General features: G+C 37.4%; 1 protein-coding gene across 1 annotated transcript in view; it reads left to right on the top strand.

The window, feature by feature from the left end:
- The window catches only part of CNKSR2 (connector enhancer of kinase suppressor of Ras 2), a 183044-nt gene that overhangs the window by 63170 nt on the left and 98390 nt on the right, over positions 1–21484 (top strand). Inside the window, exons 9-13 of the mRNA XM_081001590.1 lie at positions 2444–2590; positions 13713–13846; positions 14838–15049; positions 17363–17452; positions 19436–19650. Coding sequence (XP_080857716.1) covers positions 2444–2590; positions 13713–13846; positions 14838–15049; positions 17363–17452; positions 19436–19650 — 798 coding nt within the window. The remainder of the gene's footprint in view (positions 1–2443; positions 2591–13712; positions 13847–14837; positions 15050–17362; positions 17453–19435; positions 19651–21484) is intronic.

Raw genomic sequence — 21484 nt, 5'->3', positions numbered from 1 at the left:
GGCAGAATACATGCAGTCTGCTTAGTCCCCTGCATAATTCTGTGAATATAGTTAATATAATAGTTCTCATTAAATTATGAAAGAAGAAGAATGCAAATTAGTGCCAGACTATAAGAAATATTTGTTGAATATCAGTAAGAAAAATGTTGAAGGATCGTCTGAGATGGAGATGCAGTTTCATGTCAGGATATAGTTTTCAATTTATTCTTACAATATACTGTTTAGATTAGGTTCCTAGTACTTTTACCATTATATATCTGCAGTAAATTTATTGCAGCTAAATAATTTTATATAAAATTCACTTTTGATTGGATGCATTTTTACATTGTGTTGGAATGGAAACATCCAGTAATCAGCATTTGTCCATCTTGCTTATATGAATTGTTCAAAGGTATTTGGAGTTTAAGGGACAAGCTTCACTTGTTGTTGCTATGTCATTTGCTAAACAATAACAAAATTGTTCTGTGTACAAGTACACAAGCACACATTCCAGTCACCACGGGGATCCTACAGAATGTGGTGTCCTTGTGATGAATGATCCTTGCCATGGCCATAATAATTGCTGTATTGATTTCTGCCATCAATTTGAATTTCCATGCCTCTGCTTTCATTTTTCTGGCCACTGACTGTGGGTGTTTAGAAGTTATTTCATCTTCTTTGTGGTAGACACACAAATGGGTTGGAGAAGGGAGGAACATTCACTGACTGGTCTGCTACACATTCAAAATTTCTCCCATTTTGGAGAACAAGTTAGATAAGCTATCTGTATTTATTTCAAATTCTCACATTGTTCTCAATATATGAGCATTGCTTACCTATTGTGACTGAGAGGATTAGTTCTCAAAGGATAAGGAAGTGAAATAGATGCCTTTTATATACTGCAGTCTATTATTCATTTAACATAATGGTTTAGGAGACATCAACAGCAGCATCTCATTCCCCTAGCCTGATGTCTTTGGATAAAAGTAACAGCTAACAGTTAAGTTGCTCTGTACATATTATAGTACCAACTGTTTAAACCTATTTGTTCATTTTCTAAAGCTAAGAATTTGTTCGCATTAATTAGGAAAAGCCTTCCTAAATGTTTTGTGTCTATTCTCTGTGCACCAATTTTATCACTGAACCAAAAGTGTAAGGTGCTTGCCCTTGAAAAATCAAGCATCTTCACCAGAGCTGGAATGTAATTAGACTAACGTAGCAAATTTAGTCACTCTGCCACTGGTGTGGAAGGATTGCTATACCTGGTAGATGGTAGGTGACAGGTGGGAACTAGCAGAATACAAGCATCTAAGGATATATGTACTGAAGGGGTCAGAAGAACATCCGGTGCCAGAACTATTAGCTGCTTCAGGTGATAATATAGGCCAGTTAAAAACATTAGTTCTGTCATATGTGCCTAATATGCCATCATGAAGGTAGTGCCATGACTTCTGTAACTGCATTTCCACACTTCAATGCTATATATCCGACACACATCTTGATCTTGAATAACTGACATTTATGTTTGTAGTTACTGATGCTCATTGAAATTTTTGGAGCCATTTAGAATTGCACTGCTAAAGCATGAAGCATTTATAGTATACTTTGGTTTTATGATGCACTCAAGACCAGACTGTGGGGTGTTTTTGCTTTTGTTGTCTTACGACTTGTCCATACTTGCACTTGTCCTGTGCGTAGAAAGAAGCACAGGTCTGAGAGGTCTTCTGATCCATGCATAGGCACTGGTCTATGAGTTTTCCCCTTGCTCCCCCCCCCTTCCCAGGAAATAACCGCTCTTCAGCTTTAAATCAGAACAAATGGCAATCCACAGAAAACCCAATTGCCGTTTGCCCCAACTGAGCACTAAAGAGCAGTATTCCCCAGGCGAAAGCAGCGGAAGAAGAGCAAGTCTGGATAAGCCCTTAATTTTTGATCAGTCTGAAAGAACAAATTTTTTATAATTAATTTTATAATGGCACAACACATGAAGTATGGGGGAGAGGGATAGTAGCATGCTTGATTGTAGAAAATAATAAAGTATGAAATATGTAGCTAAAATAATGCTAGTATTTTTTAAACCGTAGGGCAGTGTCCTTTAAAGTCCTTTAAATGCATAAGCTTCTTTTATGTTTTGATCTTCCAGTGCTCAACTGTAACTAGTTTCAAACAAATTATTAAAGGATCACATAAAAATTAAAAGAAGCGCCCAAACAAGCTTAGCAGCAGCCGCAACAGTGTACAGTATACATTATACATTATTTAGGCTTAAATGGCACATAACCTACTTTATTGCATCCTGATAATACTGATTTTTAGATGGCATGGTTCAGTGATGTAAACTGTGACATTTTAAAAAAATTAATCTTCTAAAACTTTGTTGATTTTACTAATCTTATTAAAAAGGGAAGATTACACTGTGAATATTGTACCTCAATTTTATTGTAATAATTTTGCTGGTTACCAGGTGGGGTGGCAGTTGAAAAATTTGGTGAATGCACTACGAGAGGATCCGAGTGGTGTTATCTTAACTTTGAAAAAGCGACCTCAGAGCATGCTTACCTCAGCACCAGCTTTACTGAAAAATATGAGATGGAAGCCCCTTGCTCTGCAGGTAATGATGCTTAATCATAAATCATACACCATCATTTTAGCTATAGATTATCTCAATGCTGCTTTATTGTGCCTCATCTCAGCAGCATATGTGGATTTAGTCTTGTATGCTTTGACAATGGTTTTTGACATGATCTTTGCACATTTATTCTCTAGAGTTCAGTTAACATTAAATCCCAAGCTTGCAAAATTTAGACAATCTTGTATTCCTCAGTTGCATATATCTGCTCTATTTCATAAAACTTTAGATATGATTTCCACCCTATATAATGTTTATAGGTTACTATGCAACAGGAAACAGTTTGTTACAGTATGAGGTCCTGATTCAATAAAAATAAAAAATTGAATAGACTGTGATTTAAATCCTACATTCTCCATCTCTAGACTCCCACCCCACCAGTTCAAGTGTATTTAAGCAAGAGACACACCTACAGAGTAGATGAAGAAAGTGGTAGAGCCCTGATTCATTGTTGCTTGGGGGGAAAACAGTGGATAGTTTCCATGCCAGGAGCCTCAAGGTCCTTCTTCCTCTACCCATAATTAGACATCAGGTTCTATAGACACAGAGCAAGGGGGTAGGGTTGAGCAGTGTGTGGCAAAAGAACCTGAGTTGGAACTCAGTAAAGAGCAGCCAAAGTAAGGAGCTTTTCAGGGTCCTTTGGGCAGTGCAGCCAGGTGGATGTCAATGTAACTCTCACAGATGTGGAAATGTAATTTTTTGCCTTGGTTAGGTTTCTTTTACTTTCCAGGCAAGTAAATAGCAATTAGTATTCTTCACATATTGGTTTCAGCCCCAGACAGGATTGTACCTCTCTTTGTTTATTCTGCTGACAAAGAGAGGGAAAGGTGGGTACACTTAATGAATTCCATCCCTGTGAATGTTACTGAATGCCCTGCCTGCCTGCCTCTACTGCTGTGCTCTGATTTGTTAAGGAAGACTGGAATCATGTAATAGAATAGGAATGATGGCAATAAAGGAAAGTAAAAATATATAAAGGAAAGGAAATAAAGGAAAGGGAAATGAAAATAATTCTTCATACCAAACCATAAACCATCATAGACTGCTGTTTGGTTGCCTGCTAAACATATTGTCAGTATATCATAGGAGTGGCTTAGAACACAAAATATGATTAGAATTTTACAAACACTGTCTTAAGCCCATCTATATGCAGCTATATTTAACATACGTACAGGTCACATCCCTGCAGAATTTTGCTCAGGTAAATAGTTCCAAAGGGTAATATCCAACATTAGTCATACTCAAGACTAGATCCATTGAAATCCATAGATTTAAGTATATTGGGTTATATCCAATGCTAGTCCTACTCAGAGTAGACACATAATGTTGGTCCATTAATTTCACTTGGTCTGCTTTCAGTACACCTTAGTTGAATATAGTATTTTGCTGACCTGCTTTTTGACTGATTCTTTTTTCTTATTTTAAGTTAAACCCTAACTCTGTATTTTTGTTTCACTGTAAAACTGTGTTTCACTGTAAAACGTATGATAAACTGGACTTCTATACAATTTAATTAACAATTGAAGATATAAAGGCTTGTTGCTTTTTCTAAACTAAAATATTGATCTTTTGATTAATATGCCACTTAAAATATGTATACTGAAATCCCTTTCCTTTCCAAATGACACTAAGGAACACTGTTTTCCTTCTTGGGTACATTCCAGAACAGTTACAGTGTTCCTGTTTAAAACAAAAAGCAAGATGTGGAAGAACACTAAAGTAGCCTTTAAAATGTTTTTTATAAATGTATATTTATTAATATAGATGTAGGCATAAAGCCAAAACTCTAGAATTCATTTTGCAGGATGGGGGTGGGATCACAGTCTCAATAATTGTAAAACATAAATCTTACATGACTAACAAAAGTCTGTTTGCTGATCGTGATAGTTCAAAATTTGATAGATCTAAGTTGTTATTCAAATCTGAAAATGCAACTTCAATTGGAGTTCCTATTTTATAGCTTTGTAAAATATTTGTTCTCATTTTTATGTTCTGATCTGATCTTTTACCCAAAAGAGGTTCTTTACTTTCAGTGAGCTCCTATATGTACAAGTTAGAACTTTAGTAAAGAAAACTGATGGGAAATTAACAAAACGCTCTGTAAACATGGAATTTTTAACTGTATAATATACATCAGTAGCTTTTAGTCTTAATTTTCATGAAAGGTTAGCAACTTGCCTTCTTAAGACTGATACACTGTTATTTCTGTAAATATGCCCTTGCATATTTATGCTTACACCTTGTACCTTTGCATTAATGTAATGTGTAATATTATAGCATGATTTATTAAATATGTTCCTTAAGTAAAAAGTATGCTTATTTTGCAAGATACGGTTTGCATAATGAAAAGTTGAATATGCGTTACACTTCTGAAACACATAGGACAAATGCTTGTTCCAAATGATCTGGAGAACATCCCTACACTTTCAGATAAGCATAACTTTATACTAACAGGGGTGCCATTTCCATAGTCATATTGCAGCCATTATGGTAAATGGGCTGCATTTGGATAGTTGAGAGATATTCTCACAAGTTCACAGAATGGGTCTGCTTCCCCATTTGTAAAACATGAGTATGTTTCTATGACCAGTAACAACTTTTAAAATACCACCAAGAGGGAGATGATGTTCTTTAGTAGATTGCATTGCAAATCCTCATACTCTGGACATTAGATAAGGCAGCTTTTGGGGGAAAATTGGGGGTGCGGGGGAGAAGAGAGACACCAGGCTAAAGCAGCCAGATAACAGAGGACATTTCTCGAAATACCAAAACCCCCCCTCTCCCATGCGCCAGCCTGATAAAATTAGTAATGATTTTAAAGTTCTTTTACCAGTACAATTTGATTATAAGCAGAATTTACTTGAATGTGCCATTCCCAAATTTGGAATGTGGGGATTCCCACAAGAACACAAACTTATTTTGCATTGTTTTCAGTGCATTCTAAGGGATAGTGAAATGGTGCTTAATTATCAAGTTAAGATAATATAGGTAATATAAGTATGTGAATTATATAAAAAATTGTGACTCACCTAGTGATTCGCTCTTCTTTTATAGCATCCTGCTTTTAAACACTTTTAATGAGTGAAGTAAATAAATGTTACTGTTTATTCCACCCAACAGTTATTTATGCAGAATGTGGAAATTCAGTCTTGGGATTTATTATTCAGAATATGGCTGTGATCCTTTTCAGAAGGTAAATCCCATTGAACATAGTGGGACTTCCTTCTGAGTAGACGTACATAACATAGCACCATAACTGTGACTAGTCTTTGATTTCATTCCAGCATGCTATTAGTGGTTAGACACAGAAAGTACTATGGTCTCAAAGCAATCCTAAACATAATTAATTGGAATTTGTTTTTTTGAAATCAGTGGGACTTGCAAGTAAATATAGTTATATTTGGACTGTAAATTAGTAGCCAAATATTTTTTCTGGAACAATCCAGAGTATTATCGTTATATTACTGTTCCTTAGTGTTTTGCTGATGCATGTTCTTAAATTGTCTTTCAAGTTTAAAATATTCATTGCAATCCTAATACATTTTACAAAATTTACAAACTGAAATTTCAGGATTTATACATGATTTTTAGATCCCCCCCCCCCCATGTTCCTTTGAGGGATCATAATTTGACCGTACCCTTTGTATTGTTTTGGTAATCATAACTTCTATATAGTTTTTATTTAACAGAGCATTGAAATAAGCATATTATTTTTCCTCAAAGCTATTGGCTTAAAATTATCTGCGTTTTGTTTTAAAAATATGTTTCTTTCATTTCCAGGTTTTAAATATATTTTTTATCACCTTCTTTTTGTGATATTTGTTTCATTTCCAAATCTTGTTATTTCTCTTTTTGGAAGGAGTGGGGATGGAATGATGTTCTCTTTTGGTAGTTTTCAATAATGTAAATGATGCCTCACAAAGCTAAGTACTAGTAAACTTTAATCAAAGATGGGTTTGCTGCTGGGGAACCTACTATTCTGCCTTCTGGAAAATACTCCTTTAAAAAAGTGCTTTGGACTAATTTAGTAATCTATATAATGCTGTTTCAACAGACAATGAAGCCTGAAAAAAAATATAAGATCCCTGAATATTAATTCTGTGTATAAGGTTTCCATTTATGTAAGTGAACATTGGTGTAGTTCTAAATAGACAAATATATTTTTCAATGTTTATCCATAATTATCACTTTGATTCTAACCTATAATTTGTCCTTATAGTCATACAACATTTCATGTTTAGAAGTTTAAAAATTATTCTGTGACTGTCATGTTCTGCTGAGGTTCTGCTGTTAATTCAATATGAGCAATCTGATACCTTAAATGATTTTTGCTAAATGAAATGTTTCTCTGCTGTGCTAGTTCCCTTGAAGAAATACAATCTTTATCATTAAAGGGTCACACATTCTGTATATTTTTTGTTATTACTCCCATTTGATTTTTGCTAGTTAATAAATATTTTTTAAGCACAGAAACTTTCTTGTCTGATGGACAGGACAGTCCTATGATCTCACTGTTCCTCATAGCCACTGCACTAGGGCTATCACCAGGGCTAAAGTTGTGCTCAATTAGCACAGCCAATAGCTGTATAAACAAAAGGAAAGTTTCCTTTACCGGGGGTTGCAGGAACTATGAAGCAGGCAATGAGACCACTTGTGTGCAAGTGGTGGAAAACCACATGTGAATCTGAACAAACACAAATAAGAATTTGTTATCAAGCCTATGGTGGTGGCATCTACTTTTCTATTACCACCCTACTGAGGAGTTCCATCCATTGGTTTAGGAGCTTACCTGGTTTATTAAAGCAATATGAGGCTACCTAGGATCTAGTCTTCTTTTGCTGGATGATTTTGAATTGTTGAAACTGAAGGATATGGACAAATATTTAGATAAGTAGGCCTAAAGCATAACCACATATTCCTTGCTCTTCTTGGCCTGTAACATCTAGCAGAAAGAAATTGGCTAAGTCCAGGAGGTAGTGAATGCCTCTTTCTGGAATGTGGAGATGGGAGTGGGTGTGGGTTTCCACCAGAACTGAATGCCATGGTTCTGTAACATGCTCCCTGGATCCCAAAATTGTAACAACTATAACAAACATGATCAAGTCCAGTGACCAAGATGCTTGCCTGGACCTGAACAGTGGTAACTGCATAACAGTGTTTGATGAGGACTGGTTTTGGTAATAAAATTTCTTGCCAGCATATTGGATGACCTCTGCAAAGCAGGGTTGACTCTTATCCATATTGGCTTATTACAGCTAGCTGTAGGGAGTTTACTGGGTGAGTCCAGCAAGTGATTAATACTTCACTGGAGCAGGGCAGGTGCCACCTGCCTTGAAGAAGGTGGTGGTGTACTCCTTACTTACCTGGACTCAAAAATCTTAAAGCAACTATCACCCAGCGTCAAATATCCCTTTTTTGACACCTCTGGGAGTCATCATCAGGAGATTTGAGGTGCAGTACCATCAATATGCAGCTCTCTTTTCTATCTGAAATGGGACGCGGGTGGCGCTGTGGTCTAAACCACAGAGCCTAGGGCTTGCTGATCAGAAGGTCGGTGATTTGAATCCCCGTGACGGAGTGAGCTCCCGTTGCTCAGTCCCTGCTCCTGCCAACCTATCAGTTCGAAAGCACGTCAAAGTGCAAGTAGATAAATAGGTACCGCCCCAGCGGGAAGGTAAACAGCATTTCTGTGCACTGCTCTGGTTTCGCAAGCATGTGTTCATTCTGGCCACATGACCCGGAAGCTGTACGCCGGATCCTTCGGCCAGTAAAGTGAGATGAGCGCCACAACCCCAGAGTCGTCTGCGACTGGACCTAATGGTCAGGGGTCCCTTTACATTTTTATTCCATCTGAATCAGGAAAGATAGCTAAGATATTTGACTGATAACTGGAGGTGGTGATGGATTGGATGTGAGACAATAAAATGAAACTGAATCTTGAAAAGGGGTTTCATGTGTGAGTGGTGGGGAGGCAGCCTGATATGGATGGTTGCACACCTCTGGAAGGAGCATGTTTGCAGCTTGGGGTGTTCCTGGGTCTCAGGTGGCCTTGGTAACTAGAGCCCCTTTTTCTGCTTTGGCTGGTTTACCACCTATGGCCGTTTTGGACAGAGATGACTTGGCCACTGCACTCCATACTCTGTTAACTTCCAAATTGAATTATTGCAATGTGATTTATGTTACAGATAGGTAGCCGTGTTGGTCTGCCATAGTCAAAATAAAAAAAATCCTTCCAGTAGCACCTTTAAGACCAACTAAGTTAGTTCTTGGTATGAGCTTTCGTGTGCAAGCACACTTCTTCAGATACCTGAAGAAGTGTGCTTGCACACGAAAGCTCATACCAAGAACTAACTTAGTTGGTCTTAAAGGTGCTACTGGAAGGATTTTTTTTAATGTGATTTATGTGAGGCTGCCTTTGAAGACAAGTCAGAAATGTCAACTGGTCCAAAATGCAGTGGACAGATTACTGGCTGGGATTCTGTTTAGGTCTTGCGTGACCTCTGTTTTAAAATAGCTGCACTGGTTGCCAATCTGTTTCCAGACTAATTCAAAGTGCTTACATGTTCCCCAGTGCTGCAGTGGGGCAAGACATTCCATTCATTGGTGTTTTGAGTGCTCTGTGTATCTCAGGGAAAGTGAAAGATAAAGGGTGTTGGGGAGTCCTACTTCATTGTTTGTGCTCCTGCTCCATTGCTTATTCATGCAGGGTGGAGTGACTTCTCCTTGCATCTCTAGTTGTAGCAAGTGTTAGCAGTGCACCCTTCTCACTTTGTTGTAAGTCTTGGCTATTTGTGCAAAGGGGACTTTTACTGTAAAAGTCTCACTGGGTGTCTATAAGTTCAGTCCCCCAGGATGCTCCAGATGTGTAAACACATCAAGTGTCAATGTATGTTCATAGAGAGACTTATAAGCCATCCGCCATTTCCAACAGATTATACGTAATTCAAGGATGCTCTGTTGGACCTTTTATGTGTAAAACTCGTGATTACAAGGAAACCTGAGAAGCTTTAATGTTTGAATGGATTATTTCAAGCTTTTTTCAAGTTAAAATGTTTACATAAAGTTTGCAATAAATCAATGTAGATTCATAATAAATTACACGTGTTGCCATTTAACCAGTACCATGAATTAGAAAATTATTTCGTTTATAACCAGCTGAAATATTTGTTGCTTCCACGTGTCTAAGTTGTTTTGAGTTCATGTGTTTTGCAAACATAACTCAAATTTCTATATTCTGCATATTAGGACAGGTCAAACTTTCTTCCTGTGAGTAAGCCAAGATAACACAGACAAAGGCTATTTCTCACAGTTTAGCAAGTGAATTTGAGCCATGAGCTCATTTGCAGCTACTGGGGGGGGCAGGGCTTGTCTCCCCAGAATCTCACAGGGCTTCTGCATATCAAATGGCTGGGTGAGATCGAGGGGGAAGGGCACTGGGCCTTCTTAAAGTGCTGGTTGCCCTCAGAATCAGCCTTTCTCCTTTTGAGGCTGAATTTTCCAACTCTCACTGCCTCAGTTTTAGAGACTCCCACTGAGGCGTGAGTGGTTGCTGGTTTACAGGGCCAGAAAGGAATTTTACTTTTAACCACAATGGGCCTTCCATTGAAAGGTTTTCACTTTTCTCTCAGTGGATAGCAGGTGTTTGTTAGGTGTCTTCTACAAATCTATTAGTTACATCTTGAGCAGCAATGGCATTGGGTAGGATCTGAACATAAGGGTCTTTAGGAGGTGCACCAGCTCCTGGCCTGAGCATGGGTGGGCTGGGTCTGGTGTCACACATCTCAGGTTACCAGCAGGATTCCAGCTGCAAGTTGTGCACCGTGCTGGGTCAACTTCCAAGGAATTCCCTAGTAGGTGTTCTGGGATGGTGTTTTCAGATCAGAAATCTTACAGGATAACAGACCCTGACCCAGTGCCATGCCAACCCTGCTTACCTCACTGTGGTCAATAAAAGTCCAGCCTATTTTCACCCACTCCTGTGTCCTGGTCATTATTCACTCTCTACCTGGCCTAGGGAGGGCCATCACAATGTGCCTGGCATGCAACTGTATCTTCACTGTTATTAAAATAAAAATTGAGAACTTGCTGGCTGCATTAGGAGATGCAAATAGAATGAACATGATAGGGAACAAGTCTACTCTGCAGCGTTTATTCAGATTCAAATAAAGCAAAACCTGTGAGAAGGAGAACTATGCAAGACATTCAGGTGCCACATGTTCACCCAATCAAGGCCCATACCAGAATTTGAAGCTATGGGAGACCATGCAATTTTCCTAGCAATTGTTTCTCAGTCTGTATATATTATACAATTGCTGTATTTTAGCAACAAATTGTATTTGTATATAATTTTGCTCCTGACATTTCAATCCTCCCTTTTTCACACACAGTGGAGTATCTTTGTTTTCATCTTACCATGAGTCTTTAGGACTCTTGCTGCTATTAAAAATCTATGTACATCCAGCTGTGTGCTAGCAGCTATGGTGAGGATATGCAATTGTGAAATCTGCGTTTTACTGTTTGAAAACTCCTGGCTGTAATATAAATGCTAGTAGACATGAGCCAGTCTTTCTGCCTGAAGGCTGAGAAACATACCTAAACAGTTGCACATCAACTTCCTCTCAATCACAACCCATGGTGGGGAGAGCAAACCATCCTTGAGGGAGATGTGATGCTGCACTGCATAGACAAGGTTGCTGGGTTGCTGTGACAATCAGGTTGAGTGTAATCTAGTAATCACTGTATAATTTCTGAACAGACACACTCATCAGGCAAATTTGTTTTCACTTGTTTTATATCTTGTACAAAAATATACTAGACATAATTTTTTTAATGTTAATTTTTGAGTGCATTCGGAAATATTTCAACTCAAAAGTAAATTCAGCTAAATTCAATGGGACTCTCTCCCAGGTAAGTGTGCATAGGATTGCAGCCTCTGAACCTTTTTTTTAATAAATGAAAACCATTGAAATCTGAATTACTATTTGTGATTTATTAAATTAAAACCACATGAAATTAGTGTTTCTTAATTGCGTAACTGAAATTTTACAAAATCTGAACTATAAAGTGTGTAACATGTCATGCCATTTTCTAGGAATGCCTGGGAAGGTTAAAAATTAAGAAGGTTATATTACTCAGAAAATTGTACTCTACAAAATGGAACACCTTGTTGGAATTCACCTGTTCATGCAACATTGAGCTCATATTTACAATGTCAGCTACTAGTTTTGTTTCCATCTTGAATATCGCCTTAATAACAAAAATGACTCAGTTATTTAAATTAATAGTTAAGTGCATCTGAATAATAAGATGGCAGTAACCATGAAAAGAACCGTCTGATTGAAATTGGCTTGTTTGTTAATGTGAACCTTTTGAAGAACGTATAACTTGAACATACTTTGGAATTCCATATGTTGGCAAATGGTGCTCAGGCAGCTTCTTGTCAGATAACAATCTTCTTTCATTAGTGCATCACTACTTTGGAATGTTCATATCTTAATTTAGAAGCAGTGGCAACTGAGGAACCCCCTGCCTTGCAAACACTGAAACTAACTTGATAATTTCTGTTATGGAATGTTAAAGCCACCTTTGGCTGTCATAATGAATTGAGCATGGCACATTTCAGTCTACATTTGAATGATAATGGGGAAGCCTTATTCATGAAGATTCAAAAGGTTGCTAACCAAGATTATTAAAATCTAGAAATCAAATAACATGTGGGTTTTTTTCTGCTAGCACCTTTGAAGTGATGCTATCAACCTGAACCACAGCAGGACGGCCATAAACTGCCATTCTGTAATTATTGAAAATGACTTCTGAATGAGAAACAGTATTTATGCTTGCCTCAATTTTTCAGTGGTGATTATCTATTTGCTAATGCTGTGCCTTTCAGTCAAGATTATTGGGATTCAAGAGATGTTTTGCTGCTTATAGTAGACATTTTTCACTCCTGCTTGTAAAATTGAAGCTTTGCTACTCTGTGTATTGTTTTGGATCCAGAATAATGTCTTCTATTTTAGTAGGTATTCCAAACATCTTTCTCTTTAGGTCAGATTTCCAGAATTGAGAGGGAGCTCTTATTTCTCCTTCAGATTTTGAATCTATGTCCATTTTTAATGTTCATATTGATGTATATCTATTCCATTTTTGTGTGTGTCTTTCCATCACATCACATCTCACTGTACTACCAAGCATATCTTGCTGGATTTTACAGACCTCATATTTCAGTCTCTGTACCCTACAAAGGTGTCATGATTAGTATTTACAGTAAAGTCCCAGTTCCCTTTCACAATTTATTCATTTTTCTTCCTACAAAGGATTATCTACTATGCCTTCTATCCCTGAAACCCCAAAATGAAATATTTGTGCCCTGCTATACTGCTATAGGTTAAACACAATGTGATTGCTAGTGTAGATGCAAGTCCTAAGTTGTGTTTAAATGCATTGGTTACCAGAAAAATCACAAAACAAGTCCATTGTTTGGCAAACATAAAAATGTATCTGCTTACTTTTAATATTCCAGTTAAAATAAAAGCAAATTAACTATCCCGGAAATTAGTTATTACATGCTATGACAACTAGAAGTGGGTGGACTCCCCCCCTCCCCAAAGCAAGTACTATAGCTAAACAAGGACATAGGGTTTAAAATGTGGTGTTAACTGAAAAAGTGTGTTTTAAGGAACACCCCTTGGTAAAAACATTGAAGAACATTGTTTATATGACTTCTGTGAAGCTAGGGACCAAAACATGTAACATTGGGAATATATCCAGAAAGAGATATTTCAGCTCTGTCTGTGTGATGCAATTTATATTAAACTCTAGGAAAATGATTTGTCTATCTTGTAGCTTAGGAAATTTGCAATATGTAGGCACCTAGTAGTTGGGGAAAGGGGTGGATTGAAACAATCCTTGTAATGTCACCAGCATATATTCCCTGGATGATATGGAATACTTTTATCCATGCAACTCACAAAGAGGTCAGCTATGCAAACATTGCATTTTCTGGTGCATAAACATTTAGATTTAAATTACTGTGATAATAAAAACATGAAAGTGATTCAGTGATAATCACGTATGCGTTTAATTCTTTATATTTTGTTTTAACCAGCCTCTTGTACCTAGAAGTCCTACAAGCAGTGTGGCAACACCATCCAGTACTATAAGCACACCGACCAAGAGAGACAGTTCAGCACTTCAGGACCTCTACATACCTCCTCCTCCAGCAGAGCCTTATATTCCCAGGTGAATTGTCATTGTTGATCTTCCTGATAATTTGAAATCGCTCTCATTACAAAGTGAAACTACATCCTTTTTTGGGAAGAGGGGTGGGGTGGGGGGAGGTGTGAAATTGCAAACTTCTGCTACCAGATTGCAAACTTGGCAATATAAAGAGGAGATCCACAAACCAAGATCCACAGACCAGCTGTCACCCACCCATAGACATGGCAGTCTGTGTGTGATTCATATAGCCTTTACAGGGAAAGTTACTGATGGAAGAAGAAATCTCACCCATTTTCAGTGACACTGTTTCCTGTCCTTACAGTTTTGAGGGGGGGGGGGAACCATACCAAAAATGGAGTTTCAGAGGCTCAACGGAGTAGAGCAATATTTCCTTGATACTCAGATTGTTCATGTTAGTTTTGAATAGATTTCTCATATAGTTTAGATTCTGCCACTTCATTTTGTACAAATTATAGCAGCTATTGTTTGCAGGCCAAGGTGCTAGGCCTCTTCTGCCCCTGACCCTCCAAGTAAAATAAAGGACACCATAGACTGGCTTTTTGGATGGAAACAGGCCACAACTTTTTGAATACAGATGAAAAAGGTTTGGCTTAGGCTTAAGGATTGGGCATTACTTCTGGCCCATCTGCCAGAAGTGACGCCATAGGTCAATTCAGCCATGGGGGTTCCTAAGTCTTATATCAAATAGGAGGAGCCCCACAGGAATCACTGTCTGGGGGAGTGCTATCAGTCCTGGCCCCCAACTGGACATAATAAAATAATAAGGCCATAGGCAACTCCCCCTGGATCCCTTTAACGGCATGCCCTAGCATTGGAGGGGCAAGTGGAGACTACAACTATCCCTCCATCCAAGACTAAGACTGTCCCAATGCTTAACTAAGTTGTGACAATTGCCATGAGTTAGGCAAAACCACTGTTATGCACAGTGCTACTTACTTTCCTCCTTCATGTGGCTATCAGAATGCATCCAAATTTATTTTTCCCCTCAAAGGGATGAAAAGGGGAATCTTCCATGTGATGATATCGGAAGACACTTAGTGGGAAAACCAGTGCACAAGGGATCTGAATCTCCAAATTCCTTTCTGGACCAAGAATACCGAAAGCGTTTTAATGTGGTTGAAGAAGATGCTGTTTTATACTGTTATGAGTATGAAAAGGGAAGAACAAGTAGCTCTGGAAGGAGAGAGAGCACTCCAACCTATGGTACGGTACTCACTTATAATGAAAACATAATCCTTCATGGCTCTTGTATAGTTTTGTCCTGGAACATACATTTGTTTGTATCCATTAGAGTTCATGCACCACATATTTCTTCTCACATTATGCTGTGCTTTACTGCATTGTGTATTACATCCAGCCCTGGCTTTCACAAGACAGTTATTCAACCCCTCCAGAAATAGCCAAGAGCCAGCACAGTCATTTGGCCTTAACAGTCAATATGAGGCTCATGCTATGAGCCTCAGCCTACTTTGCAGATCAGCTTCTTCACCTCCTCTTTTCTTTCCTGATTCTTCTCCCATCCCTTCTGTTCCACACATACACATGCCCACTTTTTTGTTTTGATTTTGGTTTTTGGTCCTCTTGATTATTTTGTACAGGGTGTTTTCTTGTACTTGTTCATAATTTGCATGCAAATAGGTACCATGTACGCAAAGGCCTCTCTCCTGGGTTTACATGGTGCTCTTCAGACTGCATTCGCATCAGTATTCACCCCTGAACTTCACTAACTGCCTCAGAACATGGAGGTTCATTTGCTGCTTCCATGACTAATAGTCATTGATAAAATACTGTTTCAATGTATTTGTGGCTTTTTAAAGACACCTGTGCTAGTACTGTGTCTGTGCTAATTAACTTCATAGCTCATTCTGCACTATGCAAATAATTAATGATAAATACTGATTTATTTTAGTCCTGAACTTCCACAGATGGTGAATCTTTTTGCTGTTATCTCTTCATTGTGTTTATTGTTTTATAAAGCTTTAGCTTCTCCTTTTCCCTCGTCTTCTGCCCGCTCCCCTCCCCTCTCTGGCTGTCAGATTCTTAACTTGCTGTTTATGAGCCTACCATAGATTTAAAATCATTGTTTAAGGTTTCACTGTGTAATATTAAAGTCTAACTTGTGTGGACAATTTTCTTGGCTGAAAATGTCATGCTACATAAATCCTGAATCTGTCTGAAAAGTGTTTGAACCTTCGTTTAGCTCTATAAATTACCCTTTTAAACGTCTCTTCTTTCCTTGAATGATACTATTTTATCTATATAGCTGTTATTTAAGTAAAAGCTTTGTTTCATTGTTTTTTCCATTTTCAGTGCACCACAATTTAAGCTTCAATTCTGAAATGGCAAAACTGAAAGCAAAATCACTTTTTAATTCACTTGACTTTTAAATGTGACTCCTTTAAGTCTAGAGCACAGATAATTAGATTGAAGGAATACTACAATATCTGATAATCTGTCAGTTTTTACCTGGAACACACATAAAGAATTGTGGCAGCTGTTATTTACAGTTTTCACAACAATAAAGCTAATATGGTCCTTTAGCTTTATAAAAAGCTGGAAGTCTTTTCTTATTTGCATAGAAGGTTTTGTATTAATTTTAAATCCAGATACAAATTTAAAAATAAAATTTCTGTCAGACTGAAAAGAAAATAAGTTTTGCGGTCATGTTTATATAACCTAAAATGTACATTACTCTCACATCTTATTCCTGATTACTTTAAATCTTGGCTATCTCTTTGCCTTTCACTTGCATCTTAGAAGGTCAGCCCTGCTTCTCTCAAATTGTTGCCTGTTGTAGCCATGGCATCATCAGTTCTATAAACTTACGTTTCCACATGAGGCCTATCAGCAGTTCTTTTTGAAGACACCATGTTTGCTTAAATACTGGTTCTTGTGCATATAGACCTCACATGGACATAGAGGCTAATACTGTAACCATATGTATGCAGTCTCCGCCATATTGTATGTCTGTCCTCAGAATCTCACGTACAATTGTTCAGTCTTACAGACTGAATTAGGGCTTTCCGTGTTATAGATACTGTTGGTTATCAATTCTTCAGCCTTTTTAAACATGATATTCTGCAGTAATTTTTCCAGGACATTGGGTTACTTCTTTAAGAATGCCATTTTGTATCTAATTTATTGCTGGAAAATACACAATCTTTTGCTTTCATTGGAGAGCTTACACAGTAAATCCTACGGATGTATGCATATGGCAAGTTTTATTGAATGCTAAATCATTTTATGATTACCCTAATGTAAGTTAATATAATGTGAAGAGTTAGATCAGGTTAACAATATTTTAGAATAATTCAGATTGATGGGTCTATTTAGAGGGGGAAACTTTTTTTCTTGTATGCACATAGGAAAATAATTCCAAAACCATTAAGTTACAAGAAGCTTACTCATGATAAATTACTTTCGTATCACATGAAGAAAGTATAAATACATTAATCTAATCTTGTAACTTCAATACAATTATTTTGAAGTCAAACACTTTTATATATTTCGTTGCAGGCAAGCTAAGACCTATATCTATGCCAGTAGAATATAACTGGGTAGGGGATTATGAAGATCCCACCAAGACAAAAAGAGATAGCAGGAGGGGTAAGTGACCTCACACACAAATTGTACATTTAATTGTGTTTTAATATACATTTATAGAAATTATTGAATATATTTATAGACGTTATTAAAATGTAAATTGTCCTTATTATTCCAGATCATTCTACACAATGCAGGTTATGTGGTTAATGTTTGAGAATTCTTGTTGATGGTTCATTACAGGGTCACAAATTGGCAGTTAAGAACAAATTGCCAACTTCTTCTCAATTTTATAAGACCATGCATGATACTATTGCAATTTGATTCCCAAAGTGAAGCAGCAGGGAAGTAATTGAAACTCAACCCTAGCTTCTGAGGAATTTCCCCACACATATTTGAACAACATAATTTAAAATCTTATTATTTCAATGTCAGTGAAATACTCTTGTGAGAATATATGAGATGTTATAGAATTTGTCCTGATAATACATATTCTTCATATTCGTTTTAGTTCAGTGACACATACTCCAGGTAAGCTTGGATAAGCTTGCAGCCTAAGAGCCCTTGAAGGCAAGGATCATGTCGGCTACTGGCTGGCCCTGAGTAGAAGGAGGATGCTTAGGTGGGCTGGCAGAAGCTTCCTAATAGAGATGAGAAAGCTGTAGTGGTGCAGTGAGGGGAGAAAAGAAGTTGAGGGTGAGATGAGGAGATCAAATCAGATCTACAGCTTCTGTTTACTTCTCTCCTCCTCTAGTTTGCACCTGACTGCATAAAGGCAGTCTGCATTCCCCTGTTTTAGAGACCCTTCTTCCTTTTCTTTTTAAAAAGAATACTCAGATCTGCAAACATTAGGGCTCCCTTGAGTCCTGAATGGTATACATAAGCACTGACAGTCACCCCATGAAGTTAGCAAATAGATGGTACTATATAATTCCCCCTTTTTCTCATAGTTGATGAGAATATAAAGTTATTTTAAAAGTTTGAATGAAAATAAGAAACGTTATTCAAGCAAAGCAGAATATACAGTATAGTTTCTATGATTCTCCAAACATTTTTATTGAATTGTTTGCAGAGCTCAGTTAAGGAACAAAATCAGCTTTCATTAAACATTACAGTCAGATTCCCGTAGTCTATTCTATAGAAAAATATTATAGGAAGGTTTGGTCTGAAAAGTCTGTATTAAAACGAGTAGCAGTATTGGAGGCATGTAATACAGTGGTATCTCTGGTTATGTGCTTAATTCGTTCCGGAGGTCCGTTCTTAACCTGAAACCGTTCTTAACCTGAAGCACCACTTTAGCTAATGGGGCCTCTGCTGCTGCCGCACCGCTGCCGCGCGATTTCTGTTATCATCCTGAAGAAAAGTTCTTAACCCGAGGTACTATTTCTGGGTTAGCGGAGTCTGTAACCTGAAGCGTATGTAACCCGAGGTACCACTCTAGTGGAAGGCATAGAAGTTTGTGGTGCACTGGAATACTAGCACTCCGAAGTAAGATGCAAGGTTGTGCTAAATTGCTATAGGTGTTTATTGCAATGTAAGATAAACCTTTTGTTATATGTGGATTTCAGTTTTGTGGTAAAATTCTGCATTTTTATGGATAAATAACTAAATAACAGCAGGAAGAGATTATAGAGTTAAGCTAACATATAGCTAACTTTATGTTCTAGCAAAAGCTGCAAGTGGATTTATCCATAGATAATGAGAGTTAGCACGAGCCAATGATGCAATATAAGTGTTTGTATTAAACAGAAGGTATCTTTCAGAATAGGGTACTCAGTTGCCCTTTGTAGATGTTCTAAACTACTGAGCCCTAATATTGTGTAATATTGTGATAAAATAATAAAACCAAAACGTACACCAATATGTGCACCATTATTTACTGGATTTTATGGTATTAAACATAGAATTTCAGCATTATTGTGTCTTTCATCAGTCCAGTGAAAGGCAGGTTTGAAGGCAGGTTGTCCTGATTTCAGCAAAATATGTCCTGAACAGCTGGACAATTAAGAACTGGTTTTCAGTATAACCTTTCCAATTTCTACCTAGAAAATTCATTACTTCGGTATATGAGCAATGAAAAAATAGCTCAAGAGGATTACATGTTTCAAAGAAACAGCAAAAAGGACACAGGCAAAAAATCTAAAAAGAGGGGAGATAAAAGCAACAGTCCTAGTCATTATTCTCTGCTACCTAGTTTACAAATGGATTCATTAAGGCAAGACAGCATGAGCACACCTGGGCCTGAAACATCTTTATATCACGTGAGTAAAATTACAAAATAGTTCACTCTATGTTGATGCTGTTGTTGAGTGACTGACACATGACCATTGGTTGTTTTTTAAATTTTTGGTAAGAAATGAAGCAAAGAAGCCTGGCAGTTAAGTGTAATTTGCCCTTCAGTTGTATTGAATGATGAGGATAAGAAGCTGGAGGTCATTGCTATATACACCTTCTTTTTTTTTGCAAATTCAATTAGATAAAAATAGAATTAAAATGTAAATCGTCCAGTCATATTCATATGATCCCTGTTGTTTTCATAACTACTGTGGAAAGATTAGAAAATATAATCACCAATTTTATTTTGAATTGCAAATAATGAATTTAGGTAACCACTCAAAAAAGAACTATTAAAAGACCATTAAAATCCTGCAAAGTGAGGGGAAAGCCAATACTTCCCCACCCCCAGTGCTCTCTTACCCTTTTTTTAGTGAACTAGCAAATGGATTTAAAGACATCCAGTCTTTGTGGGACTTTGTGTTTCTGGCTGTGTCCCAGTTTCTGTTGTCATTGAGTGTTGTCAAAGCAGATGATTCTCCACTGAGCCCAATTTAAAACCAATGACCTGCTTTTATTCCAGCAAACTCATTTTATTGCTTCCCTTGAAGCCTGGGTGACTGAAATAACTTAAAGTATTATAGGAACCCAATTCATGGTACATGTGAATTAACAGAATCCCTAGGGCCTGTGGATATTCTTGTATTTTATTTTCATAATGAATTGATTCATGTACAGTTGTGGGGAATTTTCTCACATGATAAATTTATTGTCATATATTTTAATAATACAGAACAAATTTATGGACTATCATCAGAGTCATCCAGGATGATCCAGGATATATGAACAAAAATTGCTTTTTCTTTTTGTGACATCTGTTTGCCTATATGCACAAAGCAAAGCAAGATGAATGGTTTGGCATATCTTAATTGACTGCATCCATTTAAGACATGGATTTCATTTTTTGTTTTGGATGTGATGGCTGTCTTTCTTGGAGCTTAGTTAAATGTTTTGCAACAAGGAAACAGCTGCTTCATAAAATAATTTGTATTAGTGCTTTCTTTAAATAAATAGAAATTACCTACTTAAGATTTTTTTTATTGATAGTCTAAGTTATTGTAAATTTTCCTGTAAATAAAAAATTTGATACAAACAATTTTTGCTATTTTGATCTTTAAAAGTAATGAAATTAAATAGGAGGTGATCCTTGTTTATTTTCCTGAATTGTACACATCAATCAAACGAGTCTGAATCGAAGCACTGAAGCCATTTAGACACTGAAGAATTTAGACATAATATCAGTATAAAGAAAGGCAAGGGGGACCTATGCAGGAGCACACCTCATTAACAATATATTGGACTGATATTATGTCTAAATTCTGGCAGACAGGGCCCATGCTGCTATAATTGTTCTGTTTTTAATTATTTTAACTGCTTTTAATTTGTGGGGGTTTGTTTTTTGGGGGGGTTGTTTTTACTGAGGGAGGGGAGGAGCTGGAGAGGGCATCAGGGTCCCAATCATAGTGGTTCAGGGGCACATAGCACAGGCAATTAGTGACTGTGCCATGTGCCAGCCCCTACTCCAACCTGAACAATTGCAGTTGTACTACCAGCCAGCCCTTGAGTCTGCAGCTGCTGTTGCTGAATAGCTGCTGTTTGCTGTTGCTGTTGCTGACTAGAAGTCTCTAGTCTTCTGAGCTCCCTCACCAATGAGTTGATTATGGATGATGAGGCCGCTCTGTATCACTTTACCACTGGTCTGTGTCACTGAGGCCTGGGTGAGTGAGCAGGGTGGAGTTGGTCTCACTCAGCTGTGCTCAT

Source organism: Podarcis pityusensis (assembly GCF_964106645.2).
Source record: "Podarcis pityusensis genome assembly, chromosome: 4".
Taxonomy (NCBI): Eukaryota; Metazoa; Chordata; class Lepidosauria; order Squamata; family Lacertidae; genus Podarcis; species Podarcis pityusensis.
Note: the sequence above shows the minus strand (reverse complement) of the source record. Positions and strands in the feature narration are given on the sequence as shown.